The sequence below is a fragment of the Notechis scutatus genome, chromosome 3 (assembly GCF_049901735.1).
Source record: "Notechis scutatus isolate UNSWTSFEM ecotype Mainland chromosome 3, rNotScu1.2, whole genome shotgun sequence".
In the NCBI taxonomy this organism is placed as follows: domain Eukaryota; kingdom Metazoa; phylum Chordata; class Lepidosauria; order Squamata; family Elapidae; genus Notechis; species Notechis scutatus.
The window spans coordinates 83,416,768-83,443,269 of record NC_142011.1 but is presented as its reverse complement, the minus strand read 5'-3'; the positions used below and the strand labels follow the sequence as shown (position 1 = coordinate 83,443,269).

Genomic DNA, 26,502 nt, shown 5'->3' with positions numbered 1-26,502 from the left:
ATACCTTTCCCTCGGAAGTTGTGGGAGCACCATCACTTGAGACTTTCAAGAAGAGATTGGACTGCCATTTGTCAGAAATGGTGTAGGGTCTCCCGCTTGGGCGGGGGGGTTGGACTAGATGACCTACAAGGTCCCTTCCAACTCTGATTATCTGTTATAGTGAACCATTGGTTCACTTAACGGCTGCGGCATTTGCTTTATGGCCATGGTGTTTGCTTAATGGTCTGCCGCACAAACATTTCTTAAAATCAGATCGGTCTCAATGGGTGACTCTTTTAGTACTATTGTGATTTAGAACCATGATGGGCAGGCTCCATTGCAGTTATAACCTGAGGACTACCTGTAGTCTCTGTTGCGAAGCTGGCAGAAGATTTGGTACATGTGTTCTGCATGTTGGAAGATTTGGTACATGTGTTCTGTATGTTCAGTTCCTGGCATCTCCATTGAGAATATCATGGAGAGCAAAAACTTAGTAATACCACACTGAGGATTCTGAAAAGGAAGGCCAAGCCCTCTATATTTGACAATTAGCCAAAGAAGTAACATTGCTAACTAGGAAGCTGGGTCTCAGAAGCATCGCTGCAAGGAGACCAGCCTGGTCCTTACGGTATGTAGATTATTGATTATAGCAGGGGTCTTCAAACTTGACAGCTTTAAGACTTGCAGACTTCAACTCCCAGAGTTCCTCCTCCAGTCATGTTAGCTCAGGAATTCTGGGAGTTGAAGTCCACAAGTCTTAAACCTGCCAAGTTTGAAGACCCTTGGATAGAGTAGCTGCAGGAAGCTGCCTCTAGCTGTCACTTTTACAAGGACCAGCCATTTAAATTGGTATTTTCTCCTCTTCCTTCCTAAATCCTCTTCCTTGTGTCTGTGCCTCTGCATGCACTAAAATGAGGTACAATAGAGCAGGTAGAATATTCTGAATCTCTCAAAATTGGATATAAAATGGAAGAGGATTTTATGTTTTTGCATGTGTATGTTTGTATTTAAAAATAAAAAAAGCTTTATCTAAAAAAAAAAATTGGTAACAAGAGTGTCTTGTTTTCTGCAGCATGCATATAGTAATTTTCTGAAGATTAAGGATGTGGCTTCCACTTAGTCCCTAGACCTAATGTAGCATTCTTAGTTTGATAACCATAGAATAAAAGTGCAATGGAGATTCTCATTGGGAGAAGGAGTCGGAGAGTTTCTGTCGTTATTGCAACTAATTTCCACTGAACAGGAAGCCAATTTGGAGGGCTAAAGCTGAAAAGATTGGAAAGTCCTTCACATTCAATTAAATCACCTCCACTTCTGCAGGGAGACAAAGATGTTTCTCAAGGAGCAGCACAGTGTCTTAACAGGAGGTCTGATCAGGGTTTTTAAGATCGCCAACAAGTTCACGACATTTGGGTTTGTGTGTTGCCATTGCAACAAGAGGGGGATTTCCAACCCACACCTATCAGACTCAGGTATGCAGCTGGTAGCAGAGCTTGCTCGACAGGGGAGAAACAGAGGGAAGCCTCTCCGATGAACCCTCTGGGGGAAAAAAGCTACAAGAGCTTCACTCTTGTGAGCCAGCCAGGTGCAAATGTTCTTTCTTGGGCATCTTCTTTTCCTGCAGTTTTGCAGAGCGACCATGGAGGCGTTGGCAGTGTAAATGTCCGCAGATTTGTGTGTGGTTGTACAAGCCTCTGTAGGTAAGGAACTATCTGCATATTGTGGATATGGCTGTGGTCTGCCAATTTTGGGGAGCCCGGGCTGGAACAATGTTTGCATGCTATTTTCTTCTAATAGCTATAATTCATGGGAGTGCACCATGATCATTTAATTGCAGTTTGTTCTCTTGAACCTTAAGACTTGCGGTTTTACTTGACCAAAAACTTTGAAAGCATTTTTGGGGGTTGTCTTTGGATCCGTTTCTTGGCCTTTTTCCACTAAAAACATTGCTTCTCTCTGGGAGTATCAACTTTTGACGATCTGCGCCTTGTAGTTAGAGAGCAGCATGAATCTTCCTGATGTAGCTCTAGATGTAGCTACGTAGTATGTGAAGCCTCTGATCTATTATGAGACAGTTCTTGGGTTGAACCCTTTGCACCATGAGGAAGAAAATAGCAACAAATTAACCCTATCTGGAATGGTAATGATAGCGGCCATTTGGCTGTAGGAGCTATTCTCCTTAACAGAAATGAGTCTTTTTTCTCCATTGCTGCTGTCTTACTCTTTTCCATAAGAAGCACTGAGCTCAAATTAGAGCAGATGGCCAAAGCCAGTTTCTTAACTTCAGCGTGTAAGGATTTAGTGTTAAGGCTGTGAGATTAAATTGGTTATGCTTGGACCTTGAAAAAAACTTTTGGGATTGTAAGAAAATAGTTTTATCTGATGGTCAAAATCTGCAGCTGGCGAGTTTTCTTGAAATGAAGGAGGATATATATATATGTGGACCTGTATCTGGGGTGCAATAACCAATGTTAAGAGAGAGCATTGGTTGGGTTATTGAATTGGGTTAATTGCATCACAATTATATCAGTTTAGAAAATAGTGAAATATTTCCCACTTAACAAACTGTATTCTTTGAAAGGGGTTGCCACGCAACATACATATATGTACTGTCTGGTAGATTTCGGTGCATTATAATGATGCCATAAACATACCTAGCTCCTCCTTAGCACCTAAGTCAGAAGGGAGATACACACACACACACACACACACACACACCATTCCTTTTTCTACTAATAGTTTAACATTCATTTTTCACTGTATTGTTTTCTGGAATATTTTCTAGAATATTAACAACCAGCTTTCTTAAAAGCACGCAAAACCTGATCTATATGAAAAAAGGAAGAACATTTCTTGTCCAGCTCAGCTTTGAGTACATTCTTGCCTCCGATCTAAAATAGGGTCAGTTCCCCCCCCTCCATCTAGTGCCTTCCAGATGTGCTGAACATCTGTCTGATGGAGAATAGTAAAGCTACGCCCCTGTGCTAGAGAACCTCAGGTCAGAGAAGGTTGGCCCAGCCCCAGAAGTCTTTGTCTTGGCGCACTTCTTTTCCATGATTGACGATGGCCAAGTTGATTGATCACCTCCTGTATCCACTCTAATAAAAGCAAGTGCTTCACTTTTAGGCTTGTGAGGCACAATTGGGAGAAAGGCTTACTCTTCTTGTAGAGGAAGTTCCTTTTGACTCATTGTTTTAGACATGTTGCACTTAAAAGCCTTTTCCACATGTGTGGGAGAAGTTTCCTAATTCCGATAGGCGTTTTTAATCTTTTATGGGAAGTTGCTAAGCTGATTGTTTTAGCATTATTATTATTATTTCTTAATGCCAGAAAGTTAGCTTTCGTTGTTCTGGAGATGCATTTGGAACAAAAAGATGCTAATTGACATCAGTGTAACATAGCAAGCTTTCTAATCTTTAGCCTAGTGCTGCAAAAGTTAATATTCAAAATCTGTCTGCAGGCCTCCTCCTTGTTTGTGCACAACTTTTTGGGTGCGAATTTGCAAAATTGTAAACAGGGTATGAAAACAGAAGGAGAGGCCAATCTGGAAAAGATTAAGCTGGCTTGTTTCTCTGATAGGGAGTTTCCCATAGAAACTTTATTTAGACAGTATTAGGAGCTTTTATTATCTCTGGAAATTAATTGCATCAAAGGTTATGAGACAGTGACTTAGATAAGACCTTTTTACCTAGCTAAACAAACATGGTAAAATATATCATGTGGGTGTTACTGTTTTTGTCATGAATATAAAATCCCTTGCTAGGATTCTGATTGCATATCCATTGTCTTGATTTGAGCCAAACTGAAAGAAGAATAAAGGCAATTTAGCATGTTTTATGATATGCCAAAACCAGGAATCTTATTCCCTACCCTAGATACAAACCAATGAACAAATCCAGCCTGCAAGAAATACGTACATATATGCATAATCATATTAAGACAATACTCAAGAATTTATTTCAATCCTGAAGATGACTGACTTCTTGGCAGTGTAAACACATATGCCAAATACCAAGCTTGGTGATACGTTAACAAAAGATTGTGCTATCTTCTTTGTAGATGTTTGCTAAACAGACGCCCTAAATACACTTATTGGGTGACTCAAACTTGGAAAAAAAAGCATTGCAAAGAAGGATTAATTTTCTTCCGCTGTTGTCTTTACACTTATCCATACCTAGATTAATTGTTAAAATATGCAGGAGGTAATTTAATTAAGGGTTTCTGTCTCTTATCTACTTTAACTTTTATACAATATACTTTTTCTATCTTTGCAAGATGCATCATCGTTGAAGGCTTAAAATGGGGTCTTTTTAAAAAAAGCTAATGAGCACATTCAGAATTTTAAGGTAATGCTGAATGTGATGTCAACCCTTTAAGGTAGGCCAGGAAACTGACTCTAAAAGTTCATTTGTAAACATATTTTATTGATTTAGGGTAAGTAACAGAATCAATGTTTTCCTCTTCCCCCTTCAAATACTTCATGGGGATAGGACAGAATAATCTGAGTTTCTTTGTAATGTTTTCTTTATTTCCCAGGTTTAGAGCATGCTTTGGTATACATTTTTGCTAACCTTCACTGTATAGTTTCTACAGAGTCATATCTGTATGTCTCTAAATCAAAAGACTATGGAGAAATATAGTGGAATAAAACAGAAGGTTGTGGGAGGCTACTTCTATTATTAAATAGTGCAAGCTAACAAGTTCAGAAAATTAGTGTTACAAATTTAAATGAACTAAGGACACTAAAGAGGATATTGATGTTCCTGTGTGTGTTGTCTGGTGGTGTGGAAATTTTGTCTGCTCTAGTTTTAAATAGTAATATGAATGGAATTTTATTCCTAAGAGAATATTTCATTAGGCACTGTAAAGTTGTGCTAGTGTTGTGAAGTAAAACAGCATCAAACATTACTTTAGAAATGTATTTCCCTCTACTGTTGTACTAAGCTAGATGTTAATGTCTACGGAGATTCTCAGTCATCCAAGTCATGGTTGTCCCAAAGGTGCTTTTTCAACACGCTTATCCCCCAAAGTACAGTTGCCTTTTAAAAAAGCACCTTTGGGTTAGATGTTAATTTTGTATTAAATCATCTTGTTGGAACCCCCAATTGTCTCACAGCCTGAGCTAAACTACATCACACCCATTGAGAGCATTACTGACGTAAAAGCATCTGGTAGGAATCCCATGATGCAAATTTAGGCAAGGCCTATTTCCTGTTCTGAATACATTGAAGGCTCCTGCTATTAACCAAACATTTCAGGCCAGCTTTTCCAACTCTTATCAACTTTAGGAATGTAGCAGGATAGTTTATATGATCTTAGGGTGTTCCTCCATTTAGACTTGGGCGGGCAATTTTAATATTTGGGCCATATTGTGATTTTTGAGAACGTGTTGTTGGAGACTCTCACAAATATCCATTTGCAGAAATTGAATTGGTAACTTTCCTGTCTTTTAACTTCTCTAGGCCCTTCAATCTTTCCTACTTCTTTTAGAGTGGGGAAGCATTCCTTGACCTTGGCAGCTTTCAGATGAGTGGACTAACTCCCAGAATTCCGCAAATCTCAGCTGAAGGCTATAGAAGATTTCTGGGAGTTGAAGTCCACCTATCTGAAAGCTGCCAAGGTTGAGGAGAACATTGGGGTAGAGGCATAGATTGGCAAGGGAACTAGGTTAGTTATCTCGGTCCAAGAATAGCTAGATTAATTCTGCTGAGTTATATCTATACTAACCATTGTCCCTGAATTGATTAAAACATTTTTTCTCTCTCTTTCCTCTACTGAGAGATGCCAGAGGTTGAACCATGGATCTCTTTGTACAAAAGAAATGCTATTAGGCAGAAATACAAATTTACAAACTGTCCTTGGAGCAGCTGACTAGATGCGGTATCTATTACAGAACAGGATGAATTTGGGTTTCTGCAGGGAGGAAAAAGAAAAGCCTCTATTTTTTCTTAGGGTATAATTATTGTGTATTTTGCGGCTTCCTGTAATTTGACAGAACACACAGCAGTGTGCTACCTTTAAAAAGAAAAAAGTTTCAAGAATCATGTGAGAGTGGAAGAAGGCAGATCTGGGAGTGACATAACACATCCAGTTTTGGCACTCCTCCAGTTCCCATAGCCTTTAGCTGAGATTTGTGGAAACGTCTTATTAAACGTAGCTGAAACTGAGTAATTCTCAGCCCTCACTGCAATTCTCTCCTTGGGATTTTGCTAGTAAAATTGAGAACTATTTTAGCTTCATAGAAATGAAATGTCCTTGGTCTTGTAAAGTTCAGCCTGTTTCCCAAGAGTTTATAAAAGTTTCTGTTTATGATTTTGGTGATCAAGCTCAGTCTGAAAGGAAGACTGTTATTTGTTTGGAATTATTTAGTAATAACCAATAATCACATTATTTGGCTTCTTTGCTTCTTCAGTCAGCAGAAAGAACTAAGAATACAATACAGAGACAGACTAAAGAACAATATGTCTCTGCACTTAAGAGTTTCATGTTGGGAAAAACACTGCTTCTTTAGAAATATTTCACTGAGCTGTTTTACAGTTCCTGCTAATATTTTTAAAAATGACAAAAATCTGTAAACATTTCTCCGTATACTCTGGAATCATCATTTTCAGAGCATAGATTAATCACATAAGTAGTTGCATAATTCTGAATGCCAACATTGGTGATATCAGATCCACATTGCAATTGAATAATCCAAAATAAAGTGAGCCAAATATTGAATTGCTGAGACATTATGTTCCCCTTATCAGTTTTGTGTGACTTTCCCAGTTGCATTTTAGTTTTTTAAAGGCACAGAACATCACATTTTTACATATGTTGGATCTCAAAGCAATGCATCTGAGTTTATGTTTTACATTACCGTATTTGCCGGCGTATAAGACGACTTTTTGCCCGAAAAACATGCCTCCAAGTGGGGGTCGTCTTATACGCGCGGCATATCCACTGCCGGCTTTCGGATGCTTGTTGGACGCAGCGAAGGCGCCTCTGGCTTCCTGGATCCCCTGCGTCGCTTCGCTTCATCCCGCTTCGCCTCGCTCCGCCCGAGGCTGCAGCCTTCCTGCTCTTCCCACGCCCCTGGCACTCTGCCCTGCCGCTGCAGCCCGGGGATTTCTGGAGGGCGTTTCCGGTGGTGGTGGGGGTCGTCTTATACGCCGGGTCGAGTCTTATACGCCGGCAAATACGGTATTTCCCAGTGGACTAGACAAACTCCAATTAAATATGTACAGTACACAAGAATTTAAGATTGCTGATAAGTAAAAACTTATAGAATAAAACAGAACCGGTTACAAAACTATTAAGCATCACACCACGCAGGTCTGGGTTACTTGAGGGACTACCTCTTCCCAATTATATCTACTGTCCCATCAAGTCTAGCAGGAGGGACATGCTCAGGGTCTTGTCAACTAAGGAGCATCATTTGGCAGGAGCTATGGAGTAGAGGTGGTATTCAGCAGGTTCTGACCAGTTCTGGAGAACCGGTAGCGGAAATTTTGAGTAGTTTGGAAAACCAGCAAATACCACCTCTGACTGGAGATTTTGCAGTATCCTTCCCCTGCCACACCCACCAAGCCCACAAAACCGGTAGTAAAAAAATTTGAATCCAACCACTGCTATGGAGATTGGCCCTAACCCTTCTGGCCTCTTGAAATACACTGAAAACATGGTTTTGTCAACAGGAATGGAGAACAGGGAATGTGGCAGAGTTAGTACAGTGGTTGGTAGATGTAACTACCGTGAATTTTATGACCATTTTATGATGGTTTTTAAAAAAATATGTGTTCATATTGTTTTTTTAATCAATGTTTTTATATTTCTTTTAATTGTTTGTAAGCCACCCAGAGTGTAATACTATGAGATTGGTGACTATTTAAATCTGAATAATAAATAAATAGAAGTTTTATTTACTGTATAGTGAAATCTGGGTTCTTGTGTCTCTTAACTTCCATCTGAGCTGTGCAATGGGGTAGTCAGCATTTCCTTTCAGATGGGAGACCTGGTTTTCACCCAACTCTTAACACCAGGTTGTTTTCTTCTGATTATCTGACACTTGACTTGCCAGAGTTTGAACTGAAAACTATCACAAAGCTTAGAGAAAGTAAAACACAAAAATAATTGTTTTCTGATTTTTGTATCAGTCTGGGAAATACAAATTGACTTAATTCCATTAAAAACAACCTAAGCAAAATATTCTAGTATCTTTAAATAGCGTTTTCTTTCTTCTTTGCTGGTGATGGGCTTGGGTGGTACCGGGCTTTGTGTTTTAACAATTCTTTAAAGAGTTTGGGTTTTATGTAGAACTACTCTGCAATTCTAAAATATGTTAAAAATTAAAGATCAAAACAGAAAGCATGTTCTCTGAAGCAACGGCAGCAACAACTACCACAAGAAAAACTTTTGTAAGAAATGTGTAATGCTTAAAAGAATGCTAGCGTTAGATACTCATCCCATTGGAAAAAAATGCCCTCATTCTGAGCACAAATTGTAACGGTTTAAAAAACATGGGAGGGAAACTAATGAAGCCAATAAAGGTCAAACTTTGAATGAGGGTTAGGCATACTATTTCCAATGACTCTGAATAATAATAATATGTGCCTTAACTCTGTCCTGAGTTCCATTTGGTGGACCTTGGATTCAGAAGATAGGCTGGCTTCTTTTTGGCCTCTTTAAGCCAGTATAACACCTGATGTAGGCACTGACCTTTCTGGCTGCAGAGAGAATATGGTTTTTCGAGCACTGCATGGCTACGCTCTGCAAATACAAAGAACTGAACATATGAAAACTCTGCTTTCTATCCCAAGCTTGCATTATGCCTTGAATGGGAGCACAGATGTCATTGCAATCAATTGTGGATTGCACTCTTAGCAATTTAGAATTTCTTTGCAAAATGCCTGGACTTAGACTTTCTAGAGATTTAAAAAAAAAACAATTATTAAGAGAACCATGGAAGCAAACAGGAACTTTTTTTCAGAAATGCAATTGCCTGAGATCAGGTCAGAAACGTGGGAGTAGGGTGTCACCATATGTGAGCTGGATTTTTATTCTGGACGGTAGTTTATTGGCCGAGGCGGCATCTGAAAGGCATTCATGGTAAAAGCCTATTGATGCCAAGTGGTGGCAAAGTTGTGCCCTTTGATAATGAGTGTCAGAAGAGCATTATCTCCCATAACCACTCCTTTCTTTATGCCCCCCACCCCCCAGAAGGGCTTCCTGCCCCACAAAGAAGAGCATTGCTGGATTATACATTGACCTTAAGGAAAGAGTGATCTAAGCCCCGGTTACAATTTTCCTATTCAAGGAGTTCTGTTCAGAACTTCTGTAGCTAGTTATTCTTCTCGTCTGTTCATTGTTTTCCAAAATTGACACGGGTGTCAACTTTCATGTTTCTGATGGCTTTATTCATGGTCTGAAGAATAGCTGGCCATTTGCCCTGGTAAGAAGCTGTGAAGGTTGGTTTGATAATAAATTATAAATTAGTTATTTCTTGGGTTTCTCTCAAATGTTTGTAGGGTTACTTATGCCCTCTGAAAAATCTACTTCATGCATTTCTTGTAGTAGATTCCACTCTGTGAAAATCTTGTTTCATTAATATGTCTTTAAAATGTGAGAAGAATCTTGATTTTGCCATAAGAGAGATTCTTGGATTTTGGGGTAGCAGTGAAACAAACCAGGATAGGGCTGCATTCTCTCTTGGATAACCTGTTGAGGGTTTCATGACAAATGGACAAGGAAAATCAGATGGGGACAACTGTTTTCACGTTGAACCCTCTTTTTTCCTCTTTCCATTGCAGACTGAAGGAGAAAGCAGAGATGTCTTAACAGAGAAATTGGTCCAATAGACACATTTATAGACAGATTTTGTGGTTAGGCCAAGAGACTAATGCAGGAACTGCAATTTGTCACACTGCATTCCTCTGCATTGATTATTGTATGTAGTATAGTTATTCTGCATATAGCTAACATAAAAGTGTGACGAGAAGATCATGTGAGAAGAACAAATCCAATTAACCTACCATGATTCTGCCAGAAAATAAGTTGAATGTAAATTCAAGATGTTGATTTTAACCCTTAAAACCCTTCATGGCATGGGACCAATTCTTGGCTCAGTTATGATCGTAAGTTGAGGACTATCTTATATATGCCTAGATATCCAATCGTAAGGTTTAAATCTTTGGGATTTGAGCCAAGAGATTTTTGGTTGTTGTTTCTTCTCCTCATCTTTGAAGCTCTTTGCTCTCTGACTCTTGTTTACCAAATGGTGATTTCTGATGTGAAGATTGGAGGTGTTTGGTTCACTACATCAATGTAACAGCAGATAACTTGTACAGCTGTATGGTTAATCATTTGGCTATAGAGTCGGCATTCTTTCTTTCTTGCTCTCTCTGAAAATCAGTGCTGGATTTGGAGTAAGATAAGACTAGCCTTTTGAGAATTGAAGACCAAAGAAGAAATGCTTGTCTACTCATCAAGCATAGATTGATAGGGACATACACATTCTATGTTGCAAGTTGACCCCTGAACAATTAAATGTTCACACTGAGAACTATGAAGCGGGTTGGAAAGTTTTTCACAGTTTCTCCCAAGTGGATTTTCCGCCCTGGTGCTTAATTTTAGATTAACTTTATTAGGGAGGGAGAATATTTTAAATAACAAAAGTCCAATGTAACATAACAAAGAAAACTAGTGAAAATAACACTGGTGGATTTATATGTTATAAAGAGAAAGCACTCAATCATTTCCAAGTTTGGAGGGAAAGGTGAGTTCTTATCAGAGAACGGGTGTTTTAAATAAATCTATATGTGCAGGGCAATCTGTTAATAGCAATAGTACTTAGACTTATATACTGCTCTGTTAGGAATTGATAGTCACCTAACAGTTGGGTTGGGAATATATAAACCATGATAGACATTTAATACTGTCTCTTTAAGGGAATGCTAAAATTGTAATTGGGTGTGGTTCCTCAAATGGCCATAAGATGCAGCCAGAAACCTGGGTTGTTAGTCCTGTTGTTGCTAGTTGCTAGTTGGTCGATGTTCTGATGTTCACTGTTTTTGGTTCCTGAATTTTTTCCCTATTGACTGTTGCTGGTCATAGTTCTTCTTGGATTTGATGTAAGTCTGTTACTGAACTGTTTATGATACTGGACTTTGATATTTGGATTATCCCTGGACTGAAAAACTGATTGCTTTAACCGTATATGACTTGGACTGCTTGTTGGACTTTACTTAACCATTTACTGGAAGTAAAAACCTACATTTTACTATACAGTGTATCTGTGTGCTGGTTGTGTGTTATTCCTCATCACTCTTACTGCGTCTCCCTGTGTGCACTCATTCCCCTAATGGGGAATTAACTCAACATGCTCTAAAGCTTTACAGCACTCTAAGTGGTTTACAGAGTCAGCATATTGCTCCCAACAATTTAGGTCCTCATTTTACGGACTTTAAGAAGGATGGAAGGCTGAGTTAACCTTGAGCCGATCAGAATCGAACTGCTGACAGTCGATAGAATTAGCTTGCAATATTGCATTTTAACCACTGTATCACCACGGCTCTTAACAATAGCAGTGATGTAATAAGAAAGAGACAAGTGTCCATATAAAATGAATAATGAAGGAGCACATAAGATGCTGATTTGATGGTATTGGGAACACATGGCATAATTCATCCGTATATGGATTTTTTTTAAAAAAATTCCTTTTCAGGACTTGGTTAAGAAGAGCATTAAAATGGGCCAAGGTTAATGCCCTTCTGAATTTAAAAACTGTAATATGATTTAGCTGTTGGGCTGGTTTTAATTTTAAAAGGCTCTTTAGAAATATGTTTCTGGGAAGGCTGCTTTCATTTTTCTGCAGACTTTGTCTATTTTTTGTTCATTTCTAATAACAAAAAGATGTCATTTGCAAGGTGGGCAATTGCAAAGTTGCCTTAATGTTTTTCAGGGGGTTATCCTTTGCAAATAGGAGAGATAAATATAAAAGTTACTGAGCCATAGATGAGGAGGCGGAGGGAATAAAAATGGGAAACACAACTTTATAACAGTCCATTAATCATAATGACATGCTGTATATATTTTAATAAATCAATTTAACGTTGCCCCTTGAATATACTTGAAGAGCGTTCCTTTGGCAACTATGCTGCGGTCCTTCCACTGACATCATTGAATCCCTGATGTATTATCCAGGTCCTTGGTGGCTGACTTAAATAAGGAGTTCCTCTTCTTGATATATTTCTTTGAAACGTACATGCCAGTAGTGGTATTCTACCAGTTCGGCTCAGTCCTGCCGAGACGGTAGCGCCGATGAGCATTGGAGATCGAACCTATTCTCTCTGCCACTCTGCTGTTGCGCCCACCCGCCCGCATGAGCTCCATACTCACTTTTATTCCCTGCTTTTGAAGAGCAGTTTCTTTGCGTGGCACAGCAGAGTGCCGCCCGGCAGCTGCTGAAGCGACAGAGTGCAGGTTGCAGAAGGTAAGTTGGAACGCCGCTGCGCCTGCGCAAAGTGCATGTTTGGTGCACGCACGCAAAGTATGTGCATGTGTGCAAAGCGTGCCCACCAAGCCACGCCCACCGAACCAGTGGTAACAATCTTTGAATCCCACCACTGGTACACACTCATGACTTTACATGAGGATGAGGACTAATAACGTATTAAATAGCTTGAGAACTATTTTTGTTTCTTTATTGCTTATTCCATGTATTTGTAGGCCACCTTGTCAAACGCATAAAACCACACAGTAAAACCACAACAATAAAATAACACAAAAATCAAATCCTACTACTGCCATTCCTCATCATCACAAGAGCTATCCCCAATTATATAGCCTCTTCTGCTTCCATAGCATCTTCTGCTCCAAAAAGCCAGCCTGGTAGGATTGCAAGGAAGAGTCATTCCAAGCCTACAGGACATACTCTTTCGGAGGGACAGGGCTGTGGCTGAGAAGCTCTGCAACCAGAGCTATACCCAGTTAACCTCCTGGGGAGGTATCCTCCACTGCCAACCTGCCTGCCAGCCTGCCTGCAATCTGCAGGCAATGAGCAGATTCCCCTTGGTCCCAAAGGTAGTGAGGACCAAAGCCATAAGGGGCTTTGTAAGTAATGAACAACATCTTGAATTGGATCCAGAAGACAACTGATGGCCAGTGAAGCTTCTGCTATCAGTTACTGTGTTACACAATATGTGTTACTCTGCTGAAACAGGAACCGGACAGCAATAGGTGAACTGCTGCATTCTGTGCCAGTATAGCTTTTGACTTGTCTTAAGGCAATCCCATGTAAAACAAATTGCTATAGTCCAAATATAAGATGAAAAGGGCATGATACACTATTGCCAGAAAATGCACTCAGGAAATCAATATACTACTAGAAAGCGTGCAAGGTCTCCAGCCCTCCATCTGCCGATCTAGCAGGAATTTTAAATCCAAGAAAAACTCCAATTGGATACCTGTTTCTCTGGGGAAGAGGTGTTCTCTCTTTCTAAAGCTAAAGATGGAACTGCTCTGGAACCAAGGAAATTTTGACAAAAGAAACCGGGATTCGTATTAAGCTTGTTCCATCTCATCTGTCTCCCACGGGCAGCACATCAAGACTTCCATCACATCTCCTGATCAACATAGGTAGAAATGTCTAACCAGGTATCATTACCTTGTTGACGATAAATCACCCCAACCTGATGGATCGTCTAGCCCAGCGATTTTAAATAACTATTGAAACAATTAGGAGAGAAGCCCTTCCCCAAACATGCCAGTTGAATCTCTTCCTCTGGAAAGAGCAAAACCGCTCTAATTTTACACTCTGTGTAGAAGCATCATTCCTCCATTGATAGGTAATATTGAATGCTGCTGAGAGAATAGGCAAGACAAGGATCCCATTGGATCGTAAGAGTAACCAGTATCATTTCTGACCTGACATCAGGTCTGGACCTGATTGGGAGACATCCAGTTCATTCATTTCATTCAGGGATGCCTGTCACCTTTTCTATAACTTTTTCCCTGTAAAGAAAGGTTAGGGCAGTGGTTGCCTAAAATAATTGGGTTTGAGAAAGGGTCTCTTGAAGAAAGGTGTACCATCTCTCTTCCCAGCCCAGAAAGAGTCCTCAAAGAGGCCACTCACCAGTCCCTAAACTCAGTCCCCTCCCTAGCAGTTCAAACCAGGGAAGAGAGCCAAGGATCCATCTCACGCCGATGGAGCTCATTCCATAGAGAATCCTGTCTCGGATAACCCTTCAAGACATCACACTTATTGTCTCATTGGATCCTGTCCAGCAGACCTCAAATCCACAACAGATATGAACAAATCTGTCTACAAGTGCCTAGCAAAATGATCACAGAAAGCCCAGGGGAAGTTTTTTCTGACTCACCATTTCTCAAAAGGGAGTGAGCTATGTTACCGTCCTATCCTCCTCCTTCCAAACAAGTTCCAGCTGCTCCAAAGTAAAGGGGAGATTAATTGTGCTCCCTCCCATTGTACGCTGGGCCTGTGATGACTTGATGCAAGCCTATGGTTGTCATGGAGGCCATGAAAACACAAGTAAATCTCATTCCCATGGCTTGGAGGTTCCCCACCACCTAATGCCAGGGGGAATCCTCTAGCTAGCAGCTCAGTGATGAGGTCCAGCAGTTTGGGTAGGGAAAGCATTAGGCATCAGGGCAAGTGGTACAATCAGCAGTACTTCTAGGCTGCCTGGTATCTAACTTCATATCTAGATGACATCTAGGACCCCTGGGAAGAGACTGAGGGCCAGAACAGGGGCTTGACCCCAAATCTCCAGTTTCTCTTCCCCATAAAAGCTTCCCCATGTACCCACCATCGTTTCCTATGCCCTTTGCAAACTCTGGTATACTCTGCTCTCCACCTGCTGTTCCTAGACTCAAGCTCCCAAAAGCGTACCTAACTGTTGTATCGTCTTTCCCATTTTGCGGTTTACTGCTTAGCTACTTCTACTGGATAAACCACATTCTTAACCCCAGTTTTCTTACACTGTAACTTCTTCTGACTTGCTCTCATCAGATCCTTGCTATCTGGAGAAGCTCACCTTGGAGGTTCTCGTTCTTGGGAAGGGAAGTCCCTCCAACCATCCAATTTCCTCAATTACTGCCCCAAGAACTACCATCCCAGGAAGTGCAGACCTCTCCCTCTCCCCAGGTTCTCACTTGGGGTGAAGGAGTCCAGAGATTGCCTCCAAAAATCACAGCGGGGAACTCATGTGTTGGCATATCCTGAGTATTTCTCTGGCACTATGTCAGAATCTTCCATCTGTCAGGCTCCAGCACTAACCTAACTATCCTGATGCCTGCCATTACTAAATATTTATTCACACCTTGCTTCTTTTGTGATATACAAATCACAATTTCCCCTCTACCACCATCATTTCTTAGAACCACAATAGTCAATCCACTGCCTTACTCAATGTTGTTCCCAATGTTCTTTTTAAATCTTAGCCAGCCAGAATAATTTCCAACGTTCTCTTTCCCTTTTCTTCTTATTTCCTCTAATCGTCAAAATCAAGTTTCCCTGAAATGCCCTCTTTTGACTGGTGGCTTAGCATCGTTCTCATCATTCCACCTTCCAGCCCCACACGCTGCATCAAAACAATACAGGTAGTCGTTGACTTAACAACCACAATTGAGCCTAAAATTTATGTTGCTAAATGACAAATTAGTTGAGTGAGTTTTGCCCCATTTTACAACTTTTCTTGCCACATTTGTTAAGTCAATCACTGCAGTGGTTAAATAAGTGCAAAATGGTGCAAAATGCAGTGGCCCGCATGGTTTTGTACAGACCCCAGTGTGCACATGTGTCACCTTTCCTGCAGGAGCTGCATTGGTTGCTGATTTGCTTCCAGGTGCAATTCAAGGTGCTGGTTGTCACCTTTGAAGCCCTTCATGGCTTGGGTCCGGGTTATCTAAGGAAACATCTTTTGCCAGTCACATCCACCCAATCCATTAGAGTGAGGAGGCAGGGGATGTTGCGGGTCCCACCTCTGAGGGAGATACACCTGGTGGGACCCAGAAGAAGGGCCTTCTCCATGGTGGCTCTGTCTCTCTGGAACATCATTCCTCCAGAGACTAACACTCTTCCAAAAGGCACTGATTTTGCCAGTGGGCCTGGGGAACTCAGAGCGGGATGGAGCCCATCAGGTGGCTAGTGTAATCTGCTGTCGTCGAGAAGGGGTGGGTGGGAGTTAGTTTTCGATTTATTGGGTTTTTTTGTTTTGTTTTTTGTTTTCCCAAATTTTGTTCTATTGCACTTTACTAATTTATTTGATTCTTTTTGTTAGTTTTGATCGTTTTTATTTTTATTTTGTTTTAAATATGGTTTTACGTTGCGTAAGCCGCCTCGAGTTGCCATGGGCGGAATAGGCGGCAATATAAATTAAATAAATAAATAAGTATCACGGTGGTTAAGTGAAACCTGGTTTCCCTGTTGACTTTGCTTGTCAGAAGTTCGCAAAAGGGGATCACATGACTGCGGGACACTGCCAACATCATAAGCATGAGACAGTTGTCAAGCACCTGAAGGTGTAAATCACATGACCATGGAGATGCTGCAACCGTTGTGTGAAAAACGGTCACAAGTCACTTTTTTTTTTTTAGTGCCATTGTAACTTTGAATGGTCCCTAAACACATGATTGTAAATAGAGGACTACTGTATTTATTTTCCTGTGTGTGTGTTCTTAAAACATTTACTTACCAACCTTCATCCAAATAGGATTTTAGGGCAGCGAAAAATCAATTTTCTAGATTTGATTCTGATTCAGTTAGGAGAATAAATGCGGCCTTCCTGTTTGGAAAAGGAGTTTACTTTTCTGAAGGAAAAAAAGAAGCATATTCAGCCTCCTATACCTCACATGTTTTTACTTTTGGAAACCCATCGGTGAACTTCCAGTAAATCTGTGGTTAGGCTTGGTATGCATTGTGAAGAACGTATTATTTTGTTCTAAAGTCAACAGCATAATTGTTTTTCTACTACATATGGACAGAATGATGGCTTTAATTTGTGTGTGTGTGTGTGTGTGTGTGTGTGCGTGCGTGTAGAAGGGAGGAGAAGAAGAACCGAGAACCATGGTGAACGTATCAGGGAAAAAGCTTGTCTTTTCTTGCCTTGAAAGCATTCCATATGTTTGTGTGTCTCTCTCTCTGTGTGTAAGTGCGTTGGGGAATGTGTTGAAATGTCAAGCATGCATGTCACCATACTTGCTTTTAGCATTCTGTTTGAAATCTCTGGATTTCTCTGAGTCTTCCTTTTGCCTCAGTGTAGGTATGTTTCGGCCATTTAGCGCCTAGCATTCATCGATTTATTGAAGGCATTAAAATAAAAACTTTATTGAAGTTTGTTATAATAAAATAACACACTAAAGGTAGTCCTCAACTTATGACCACAATTGAGACCAAAATTCATGTTGTTAAGTGAGTTTTGCCCCATGTTACAACTTTTCTTGCTACAGTGGTTAAGTGAATCCCTGTGGTTGTTAACTGAGTAACAAGGTTGTTAAGTGAATCTGGTTTTCCCATAGACTTTGCTTCTCAGAAGGTTGCAAAAGGTGATCACATGGTCCCGGGACACTGCAGCCGTCATAAATGTCAGTCACTTGTCTAGTATCTGTCATAAGTGTGAAAAGTGGTCTTAAGCCACTTTTTTCAGTGCCGTTGTAACTGCGAATGGTCACTAAATGAACTATTGTAAGTTGAGGACTACCTGTACAGTACAAGAGAATGCCAATAGATGTTATCGAGAAAGAAACTAAAGTAACTGGCAACAAAAACATCCAAACACAACCCAGAATGAAGATTTTAAACGTTGTCTTTTTTTAAAGACCTCTGAGACTACGACAGGGATGTTCTGTTGTCATTTGATGGGGCAAGTCAAAACAAGGGGAAGTCTTTGGCTCAATTAAAAGAAGAAAATCACATAATGTATTTGTTTTTTTGCATCAGGTCGCCAGATTTTGGAAGAGACATATTTACCCCTATCCTAACAAAATTGCTCTTTCTGATGCCTGCATTTATTACTTGATTGATTTGGTTTGATTTATAAGGCCGCTATCCTATTCTGTTGGAATCTTTTGGATTGGAGATAAGGATCTTTATGGCATGCCTGTAGGTGAAGAGCAGGTAGAGCATAGAATAGAATTCTTTATTGGCCAAGTGTGATTGGACACATAAGGAATTTGTCTTGGTGCAAATGCTCTCAGTGTACATAAAAGGAAAGATACATTCATCAAGAGTCAAGAATCATAAGGTACAACACTTAATAGTAGTCATAGGGTACAATAAGCAATCAAATCATACTAGGAAACAGTTGATATAAATCATAAGGACACAAGCAACAAAGTTACAGTCATGTAGTCACAAGTGGGAAGGGATGGCTACATGGAGGCAGAGTTAAGAGAGGAATCAGCCTGGAGTCGTTATGTTGCCGCAAGTAATCGAAGTCCAATTCATCTTGAATTCCATTAACTCTAACCTAGCATTAATTTAATGCTGACTATTAGTTAGATTCTTGTGTATAAGCATGAGTAATAAATCAACTTAACTGAAACTTAATGTGTGCTTCTGGTGCTTCTCACCTGACAAAGTCCTACAAAATGAAAAAATAAAATATATATGAAATATGAAAGGAGCATCAAGAAAATTGGTGGATTAAGATATCTGCTGAACCTTACAGCAGTGGTCCCCCACCTTTTTGGAACCAGGGATTGGTTTTGTGGAACACAATTTTTCCATAGGCTGAGGGTGGGGGGGAGGATTGTGCAAACTAGATTCTTTGCATGCGCAGTTTACAGCAGGATTCACGCTCCTATGAGAATCTCCCGTCTGATGATCTGAGGTATAGTTGAGGCGGTGATGATGAGCCACTGGGCAGTGGCTGCACATAGACATGAAGCTTCGTTCACTCACTTACCTTTCACCTCGCCCTGTGTGACCTGGTTTTTAACAGGCTACAGGCCAGTACTGGTCCATGGGCTAGAGACTAGGGACCCCTGTCGTATAGGATTTTGGAAGTGCTCTGATAACTAATAGGCAATGTTTTAGTTCACCATTTTTTAAAACCAGTACAGATAAAATCTCACACACAAAAATAAGATCACTGAGTACTGCTTCTGGGAATGGAAGTCAAGTCCATCTCAGCAGGCCACAAAGTGAGGGAAGCTGCCCTATTTATAACACAGACGCTTTAAAATATTGTAATTTACTTTAATTTATGTAAGCTACTCAAAAGAATAAAATAATAATTATAGTGCTCCGGTTGAATTTTTGAACCAATAAAGGTCACTTATAATTTAGACATCTAAGTATAAATATTAAATGCAGCATAGTAACATGTTATTAAAAGGAAAGCAATTCTATAATCATCCTCCTTACCAGTTCCTGATCAGTTTCCTTACCTTCTCATTAGTGGTATTACATTGAATCAGGAACACAGAAGTGTAGTAGGTTTTGACTTACAGCAGGGTTGTCCAACCTTGTTAATTTTAAAATCAAAAGCTGGCTGAGGAATTCTGGGAGTTGAAGTCCCCAAGTCTTAAAATTGTCAAGTTTGGACACCCCTGACTTAAACCTTGAAGCTAGAGAAAACTAAGTTTTTGACAAGAAGACAATCTCTTGCTCTCTCTGATGGTTTATAAAATAAGATTTTTTGAAAAAAAATATGTTGCCTAACTTTGTTTTTGTGGAAAGGTAACGGAAAATAATGTCTGCTTAAGCAATGTTCTAAAATTGGCTTTTGAACATTTTTGCAGGTCATTAAAAGGCTGGAAAACTTTCAAAGAATCCCCATTAATCCTTTTCTAAGATCAGCGCTGATACAAAGCTCGACTGGAAGGAGATAATTGCAGAACTTGGGGTGTGGCAAAAATGACTTCCTATTGTATCCTTCCAACATTTGCTTTGATGATTGGATCTTTAGCATTTCCAGGTAAGAGAAATTATTTGGACTTTAGTGTACCTTATGTAATGAGCACTTATTTTGAAAAATGGCTTTTTATAGAATTACTGTGAAATATTTTGTTAATCGTTTGTTGCACTGGCTAAAGGCACATAATTATAAGTATGATTTGAAATAACAGAATAACAGAGTTGGAAGGAACCTTGGAGGTCTTCTAGTCTGCTAAGTCAGGTAGCCCAAGACCATTTCAGACAAACTGTTGTCCAATCTCTTCTTAAAAACTTCCACTGTTGGAGCAACCACAACTTCTGGAGACAAGTCCACCCACTGATTAATTGTTCTAACTGTCAGGAAATTTCTCCTTATATCCAGCAATTACTGAATAACAGGAAGTAACATTAAGAAACTTATATTAGTATACAACCAAATGCACAGTTTGATGCCCAAGAGCGCCTGATTACGATTCTCAGGATCCTAACATTTCATTTTAATACAACAACAGGGAAAAGTTACTCAATCTACATTAAGGCTGATTTATTTTTGCCCCCGTCCTACCTTTCAAGAGTGTGTCACTGCATGCCATTCAAAGAGTAAGAATGGCTTGATCTGGAAAAAAAAGTGCTTGAATTACTTCTCTGTATTGAAAAAAATGAAGTTTGTCTACCTATTCATTGGATTGTTTGGTGTGAGCTTTTTTACACTGAAATCTCTTCAGGAAATGTTTGGTGAGGTTTTGTTATGTAAGACATGGCAGAGAATGCTCTCTGTAGACAGTTTTGGCTGTGGAGTTCCCCAACTTAGCAGTCCTTGTCTGCGTAGAGCAGAATTATGAAAATCACACCTCTTGGATTAAGCCCTTCAAAAGATCCCTCTGTTGTTATGGAAAATAAGAATACAGCTCCAGTGCGGATGAGGAAAATAAAGCAAAATATTTTAGTTTGTTTACAAACCTGTCTCTCTTTAAAAATAATCTGTGTGTCTGTTCAAAAATAAGTGGAAGGACAAAGTCAAACACAGATATTCTTGGCTGTTCTCTGTCATATTTCTGTGGATCACAAATTAAGCAGTTTCTGTCCTGAATTGCTAGGTAGGGCAGATCTCCTGTGAAAGGGTGCTTTGCTGTGTGTTGGCACAAGGGTACAATCCGTTCTCAAAATGTTGAGGCAGTTGTGTCAAAGGCTTTCTCAGTTCGTCGCACAACTCCTTCACTCTGCCAGTGGTCGCAGTAGAAGTGTTTGTGCAGACTCAGACATAAACCAAGACCTACACACTGACCACCTGGGAAAGCAGCTGCATCAGGCCATCCAGAAAGCAGGCTCACCGCAGCATTTCAGGGAGAAATTCTTCACAAAGAATTCATTTAACTGCTCGGAGCAACTTTACGCAAAGGCCTAGTTAGATATTTTATATATTTCAGTCTATCTAACTTTATAAAATGAATCAAGGTAGTAGAAAATACTACAGCTATGCCTCTATTCAACTCTATTCTACCTTTAGAGCAATCCTGAGCAACATAGAACAAATTTTACTGTGGGTCTCTCTATTGTCAGAACCATTCACCAATCGTAGCAAAGCTTTGATTTGGAGTGATTTCTCATCAGATGGCGACTCTGCATGGCATATTAGTAGAGGAGAGAAAGAGTGAAGGGGGTGGGGAGAGAGAGACCCATTTCCCACACCAGGAGCAACAAAACCTGGGTAGGCGTGGCTAGGGAGGGTCATGTGACTGGGTGGAAGTGGCATTGAGTGGTCATGTGAGCAGAGAGCCCCTTGCTAAACAATTTGAAGCCCACCTCTGTATATAGGGGGATAGTTTTTCAGGGAGCAGGGGCTTCAACAGAAAACGTGTGCTTCCAAGATTCTAATAGATGACATTAAGGAAATAGATGACTGTCTGAATTTATAAAATAGGCAGGAACCATCTCAGATAGGCAATCCCTATGCCAAATATCCCAGTCCCTGAACTAAGTTGGCCTTACGCAAAGAGCTTTGTCATCACCTTGAATTGTGTCTGGAAACTGACTGGTAACCAATGCAGTTCATGGAGCAGTGATGTCATACGATCATACCATGACATTTCCAGTACAGCCCATACTGCTGAATTCTAGACTAGCTGCCGTTTCCAAGTGGCCTTCAAGGGCAGCCCCATGTAGAGTCCATCTGTGAGGTCATAAGAGCACGAGTGATCCCCTGAGCCTCAGTGCTGAGAGAAAATGAAACAGGCACATAATTCAGACACAAAGATGTTAGCGTTTAGTGTTGTCCAAAGCTACAATAATACATATTTGGATCAGATCCCTACCACCTGCAGTAAACTTCATGCAGACATCTTAATTGATGGCATTCTAAAAAATATATTAATGTCAACCAGAATAAAGATGCTTAGATTGTTCTGTTCTGGCTCAAACATATCGAGGGCAGGAATGGTCATCAGAGAAATGGTCCAGGGCAGATGATGTAGTGGAGGAGAATGGATAGTAGATGGATGACTTGCTCTAAATCTGGGATGTCCTCATTATGGAAATAATGACCATCTGGCTTGGGAGGAATAGAGAACATTACAATCTGACCTCTTTCTACATCAGATACATGGAAAATAATACTCTTTGAAGAATGAGTTTTAAACCTTCTGGGACTTTCTCCAGCACTAAACTTGACTGAAGGCATATGGCCAGTACTGAACTCTGTTTGGTTACCCTGCATGATGCCTTGATGTTGTAATGATTTTATTTTGCAACAAACCCTTATATAAATAAGATACATATGCTTACAGCAGGCGTGATATACAATGCAATGTAAAGGAAGATGTTTACATTACAATGCAATGTAAAGCCTGTGAACACGTTTAATGCTCCAAGAAGGGTTCAGATTGCTTCATATGCATTCTCTCACTTTACTTTCAAATAGCCCTGAACTGGAAAACAGAATTATTATTCTAGAATACTTAACTATTTTATTTTTATTTTATTTGGTTTGTTAATTGCTTGCAAGATAATAGGTATAAGTTAAAACATAGTTATGAATACATGGATACAATAGTTGGAACCCAGGCTGGGAGATAAGATCCATAATCCTTTATTGCAATACTATCAAATAGTTTCTTAATTTTATCCAAACAGAATGCACTATGGTGGGAGTAAATAAACATAGCTATTTGTCACAAATCAAAACAGTGGTATGTCAAAAACAAAATACTGGGGCTTGGAAAAACAAATTCTTGGAGGCAAGAATGTGTAAACCTGTCGTGGCTGAGAGTTGCAGCACAATTGCACTAGAGATGGTTGTCAAAAAATTGTTTTAGTCTTGTTTGTTTTTATCCCTGCTATCTACTAAAGTAGCTAGCTTAAGAATGAAAAGTATGAAATAAGTCATGAATACTATTTCTTTACAATAATAATGCTTAAGCCAAATCCCAAATAAAGAAAAACTGAAAGAAACTAAGATATGTGTTGCATAGAAGAACACTGTGCCTTGTCTGTATAAGTAATCCATATTATTAAGAACTAAGGCTTCAACTTTCAGAGATGGAGAGCAGGTTATCCTTCCCCTCAAATTTAATGTTCCCGTTTCTTTTATGGATTACATAAATTCTCATTTTGTATAAAAAATAATGCTCTAGTGCTTCAAATCTTTTTGATGATTGGCATTTTCTGCTGTAGACCTAGGGTGAGGAATTTTGTGTCTAAAGAAGGGGTAGACTTTGCTGCATTTTTTTCTTCAAAGAAGAATGTAATTTTTTTTCTTCAAAGAAGAAATAAAAAGTACAGAATTATCACATCAGAACAAAATATATTTTTTTATGATTGGGGGCCTTAGTTTTTGGAGGCTTTTGAAAATGCAAAAGATGTGCTGCAGATCGTGTCAAATTGCTAACGACAATGGGGTTTGCTGATTGTTTAGGTACAGTAGCTTGCGCTGCAAGTGTTGATGAGAGTGTGGTGGCCTCCTTGATAGTTCCTTGATAAGGGTATTGTTTTCTACTTGATTGTTTGTCTGGTGTTAATTCCTGCTTATCTGTGTGTGCATTTGGCTGCAGGAGAGCATTGCTCTGAACTTCTTGTTTCCTTCTTGGGTTTTTAAAAAATTCTCTTTTGAATGGTTTGTAAATGTGTTTTTTACATATCTAGTGATCAAAACCATCTCAGAAACATCTAATCCAGGGGTGTCAAACTCACGTTGTCATCATGCAGAATCATGTGACGTATCGGGACTTTTCTCCTCCATGCTGCATCGAGAGCCCAGGATGAGTTGACTCCTTCCTATGACGTCATTTAGCTGAGTCTGTACTAAGATATAAAAGCCAGCCCCCGGAAGAGACCCCAGCTTTTGACTCAGCTCCTTTCAGTCAGTAGCTGTGTCTCTGAAAGCATCTGTTAGATAGCACTCACCAGCGATCTTCAGTGCCGTTTTTCCTTGTTTCAAGCAGCCCCAGGATCTGGGCAGCTGCTCTTCCAGGAGAGCAGGGCTCTCTCCTGCAGCGTTGGGAGCAGCGTTGGATAGCAGCTCCAGCCAGCTGAGGTTCTGTAGATAGCACTCACCAGCAATCTTCAGTACCTTTTTCCTTGCTTTAGCAGCTCCCAGGATCTAGGCAGCTGCTCTTCCAGGAGAGCAGGGCTCTCTCTCTCCTGCAAGGTTGGGAGCAGCGTTGCCAGAGCGCTGTTCAGGCAAGTTGGGCAGCGTCTGTAGACGCCTGCGGTTTGAGCGGTCGTAGCGATCAGCAAACCGATAACAGCTTCAGCCAGCTGAGGTTCTGTAGATAGCACTCACCAGCGATCTTCAGTATCTTTTTCCTCGCTTCAGCAGCTCCCAGGATCTGGGCAGCTGCTCTTCCAGGAGAGCAGGGCTCTCTCTCCTGAGAGTTGGGAGCAGCGTTGCCAGAGTGCTGTTCAGGAAAGTTGGGCAGCGTCTGTAGACCTCCCCACGCCTGCAGTTTGAGCGGTTGTAAAAAGCGATCAGCAAACCGATACCAGCGTCAGCCAGCTGATCGTGTGGCCAGAGGCTGCCCTTTCCTTTGCTGACTTCACTTGGGGCTCTTTATAGCCTAAGGAGAAATTCTTCGATCTTGGAGCCTGTTTCCCATAGTCAGTGGCCATCTTGGATTGAAGCCTTCCACCACAAGGTGAGTGGCCATTTTGTAAGCCCGGGGGCCAATTTATACCCTGAGGGGCTTAATACAAAAAATTTACAAACAGTTTCTTTCTATCTTAAGAGCCTTTATTCTTCCAATGGAGCAAGATAAGGGTCAGGCATTGTCCTTCCCCCCAGGGGAACAGTCTCTTAAGCCAATAAGAGAAAAAGTTGTAGGCAACGCACCCAATCAGTCCAGAGGGAGGCGGCTGCTAAAATCAGAGCTAAGGCTCTAGCCTCTAAGAATCAGCCCATTCAACTCCTTCTTGAAATCCGAGCTATTCAAACCTGTTCCCCCCTCTCAATGGGGACGTGGGCTTTATTCTCGCCTTTCATCGTTCCCAAAGCCTCAGGTGGAGTAGCGAACCATCCTGGATCTAAAATTTCTCAACCAATTTGTAAAATACAGGCTATTTAAAATGCAGACTCTGCATTCTATTTTAGAGAGCGTTCGGGAGGGCGATCTCCTCTCTTCCACTGATCTCATGGAGGCTTACCTCCACATCCCCATTTGGCCTCATCATCGCCAGTTTTCTGTTTCTGTTATCAGAATACCCATTACCAGTATCGAGCACTTCCCTTTGGCCTCTCATCAGCTTCAAGGGTCTTCACGAAGGTTCTGGCAGCATTGATGGCATCTCTGCTTTCTGTTCCAGTGAGGATCCAATGCTACTTGGACAACATTTTGATTCTGTCCTTCTTCATCCATGCAGCCCATCGGGATCTGCAAATTACCCTGTCATATCTCCAGAGCCATGGATTTTTCCACTCTTGTCCACTCTAATGGTTCCTGCTTCCCTACCAATGAGCAGGAACCAGCCGCTTATCCATCAAGGTCCTGCTCCCGCCACAAATCCGGAGATCTCTCAATTGGTGGTGTTCCCCGTTAATCTCGAAGGGACTCCTTTTCAGGGTCCCAGACAGGCTAGTGATAACCACCGATGCCAGCCTCCTGGGTTGGGGTTCCCATATGCAGGGCCAGATAACTCAGGACCTTGGTCCAGGTCAGAGCAGGCCCTTCCCATAAATTGGCTAGAGCTCAGAGCCATTTTTCTAGCTTTCAAGCATTTCAGGCACTCAGTGACCGTCTCTCATGTTCTAGTCCTTATGGACAACATGGCCGCCATGTCTCATGTCAACCGGGGGGGGGGACGAGGTCCAGAACCCTCATGGGAGAGGCTCTACAGTTGGGGTTATGGGCAGAGCAACACCTATTGTCGATCTCGACGGACCACTTCTCCGGGATCAACAACTCCCAGGCCAACTGGCTCAGCAGGAGCCTAGTCAACCAGGCAGAATGGTCTATTCCTCCTTCTGTATTCAGGGACCTTTCCCCCAGATTCGGAACGCTGGAGGTAGATCTTCTCCATTCCTCAAATTGCCCAGGTCACCAGATTCTTCACCAGGTTTCCTTGCCAGGGAGCGGATGAGACCAATGCCCTTCGGTGAAGATGGCCCAAAAGTCTCCTCTATGCCTTTCCCCCACTCCCATCATTCTGGCAGTAATTCG

General features: G+C 40.8%; 1 protein-coding gene across 5 annotated transcripts in view; it reads left to right on the top strand.

Moving 5' to 3' along the window:
* TGFBR3 (transforming growth factor beta receptor 3) overlaps positions 1–26,502 on the top strand; it is a 165,752-nt gene that overhangs the window by 9,495 nt on the left and 129,755 nt on the right. For 4 of the 5 annotated variants that reach the window (XM_087960597.1, XM_087960599.1, XM_087960600.1 and 1 more), the window contains exon 2: positions 19,720–19,895. In XM_087960597.1, the coding sequence (XP_087816723.1) occupies positions 19,835–19,895 (61 nt within the window). In that variant the 5' untranslated portion in view covers positions 19,720–19,834. Of the gene's footprint in view, positions 1–1,661; positions 1,680–19,719; positions 19,896–26,502 lie in introns of those variants that run through there. The other variant, XM_087960598.1, reaches the window with a different exon arrangement.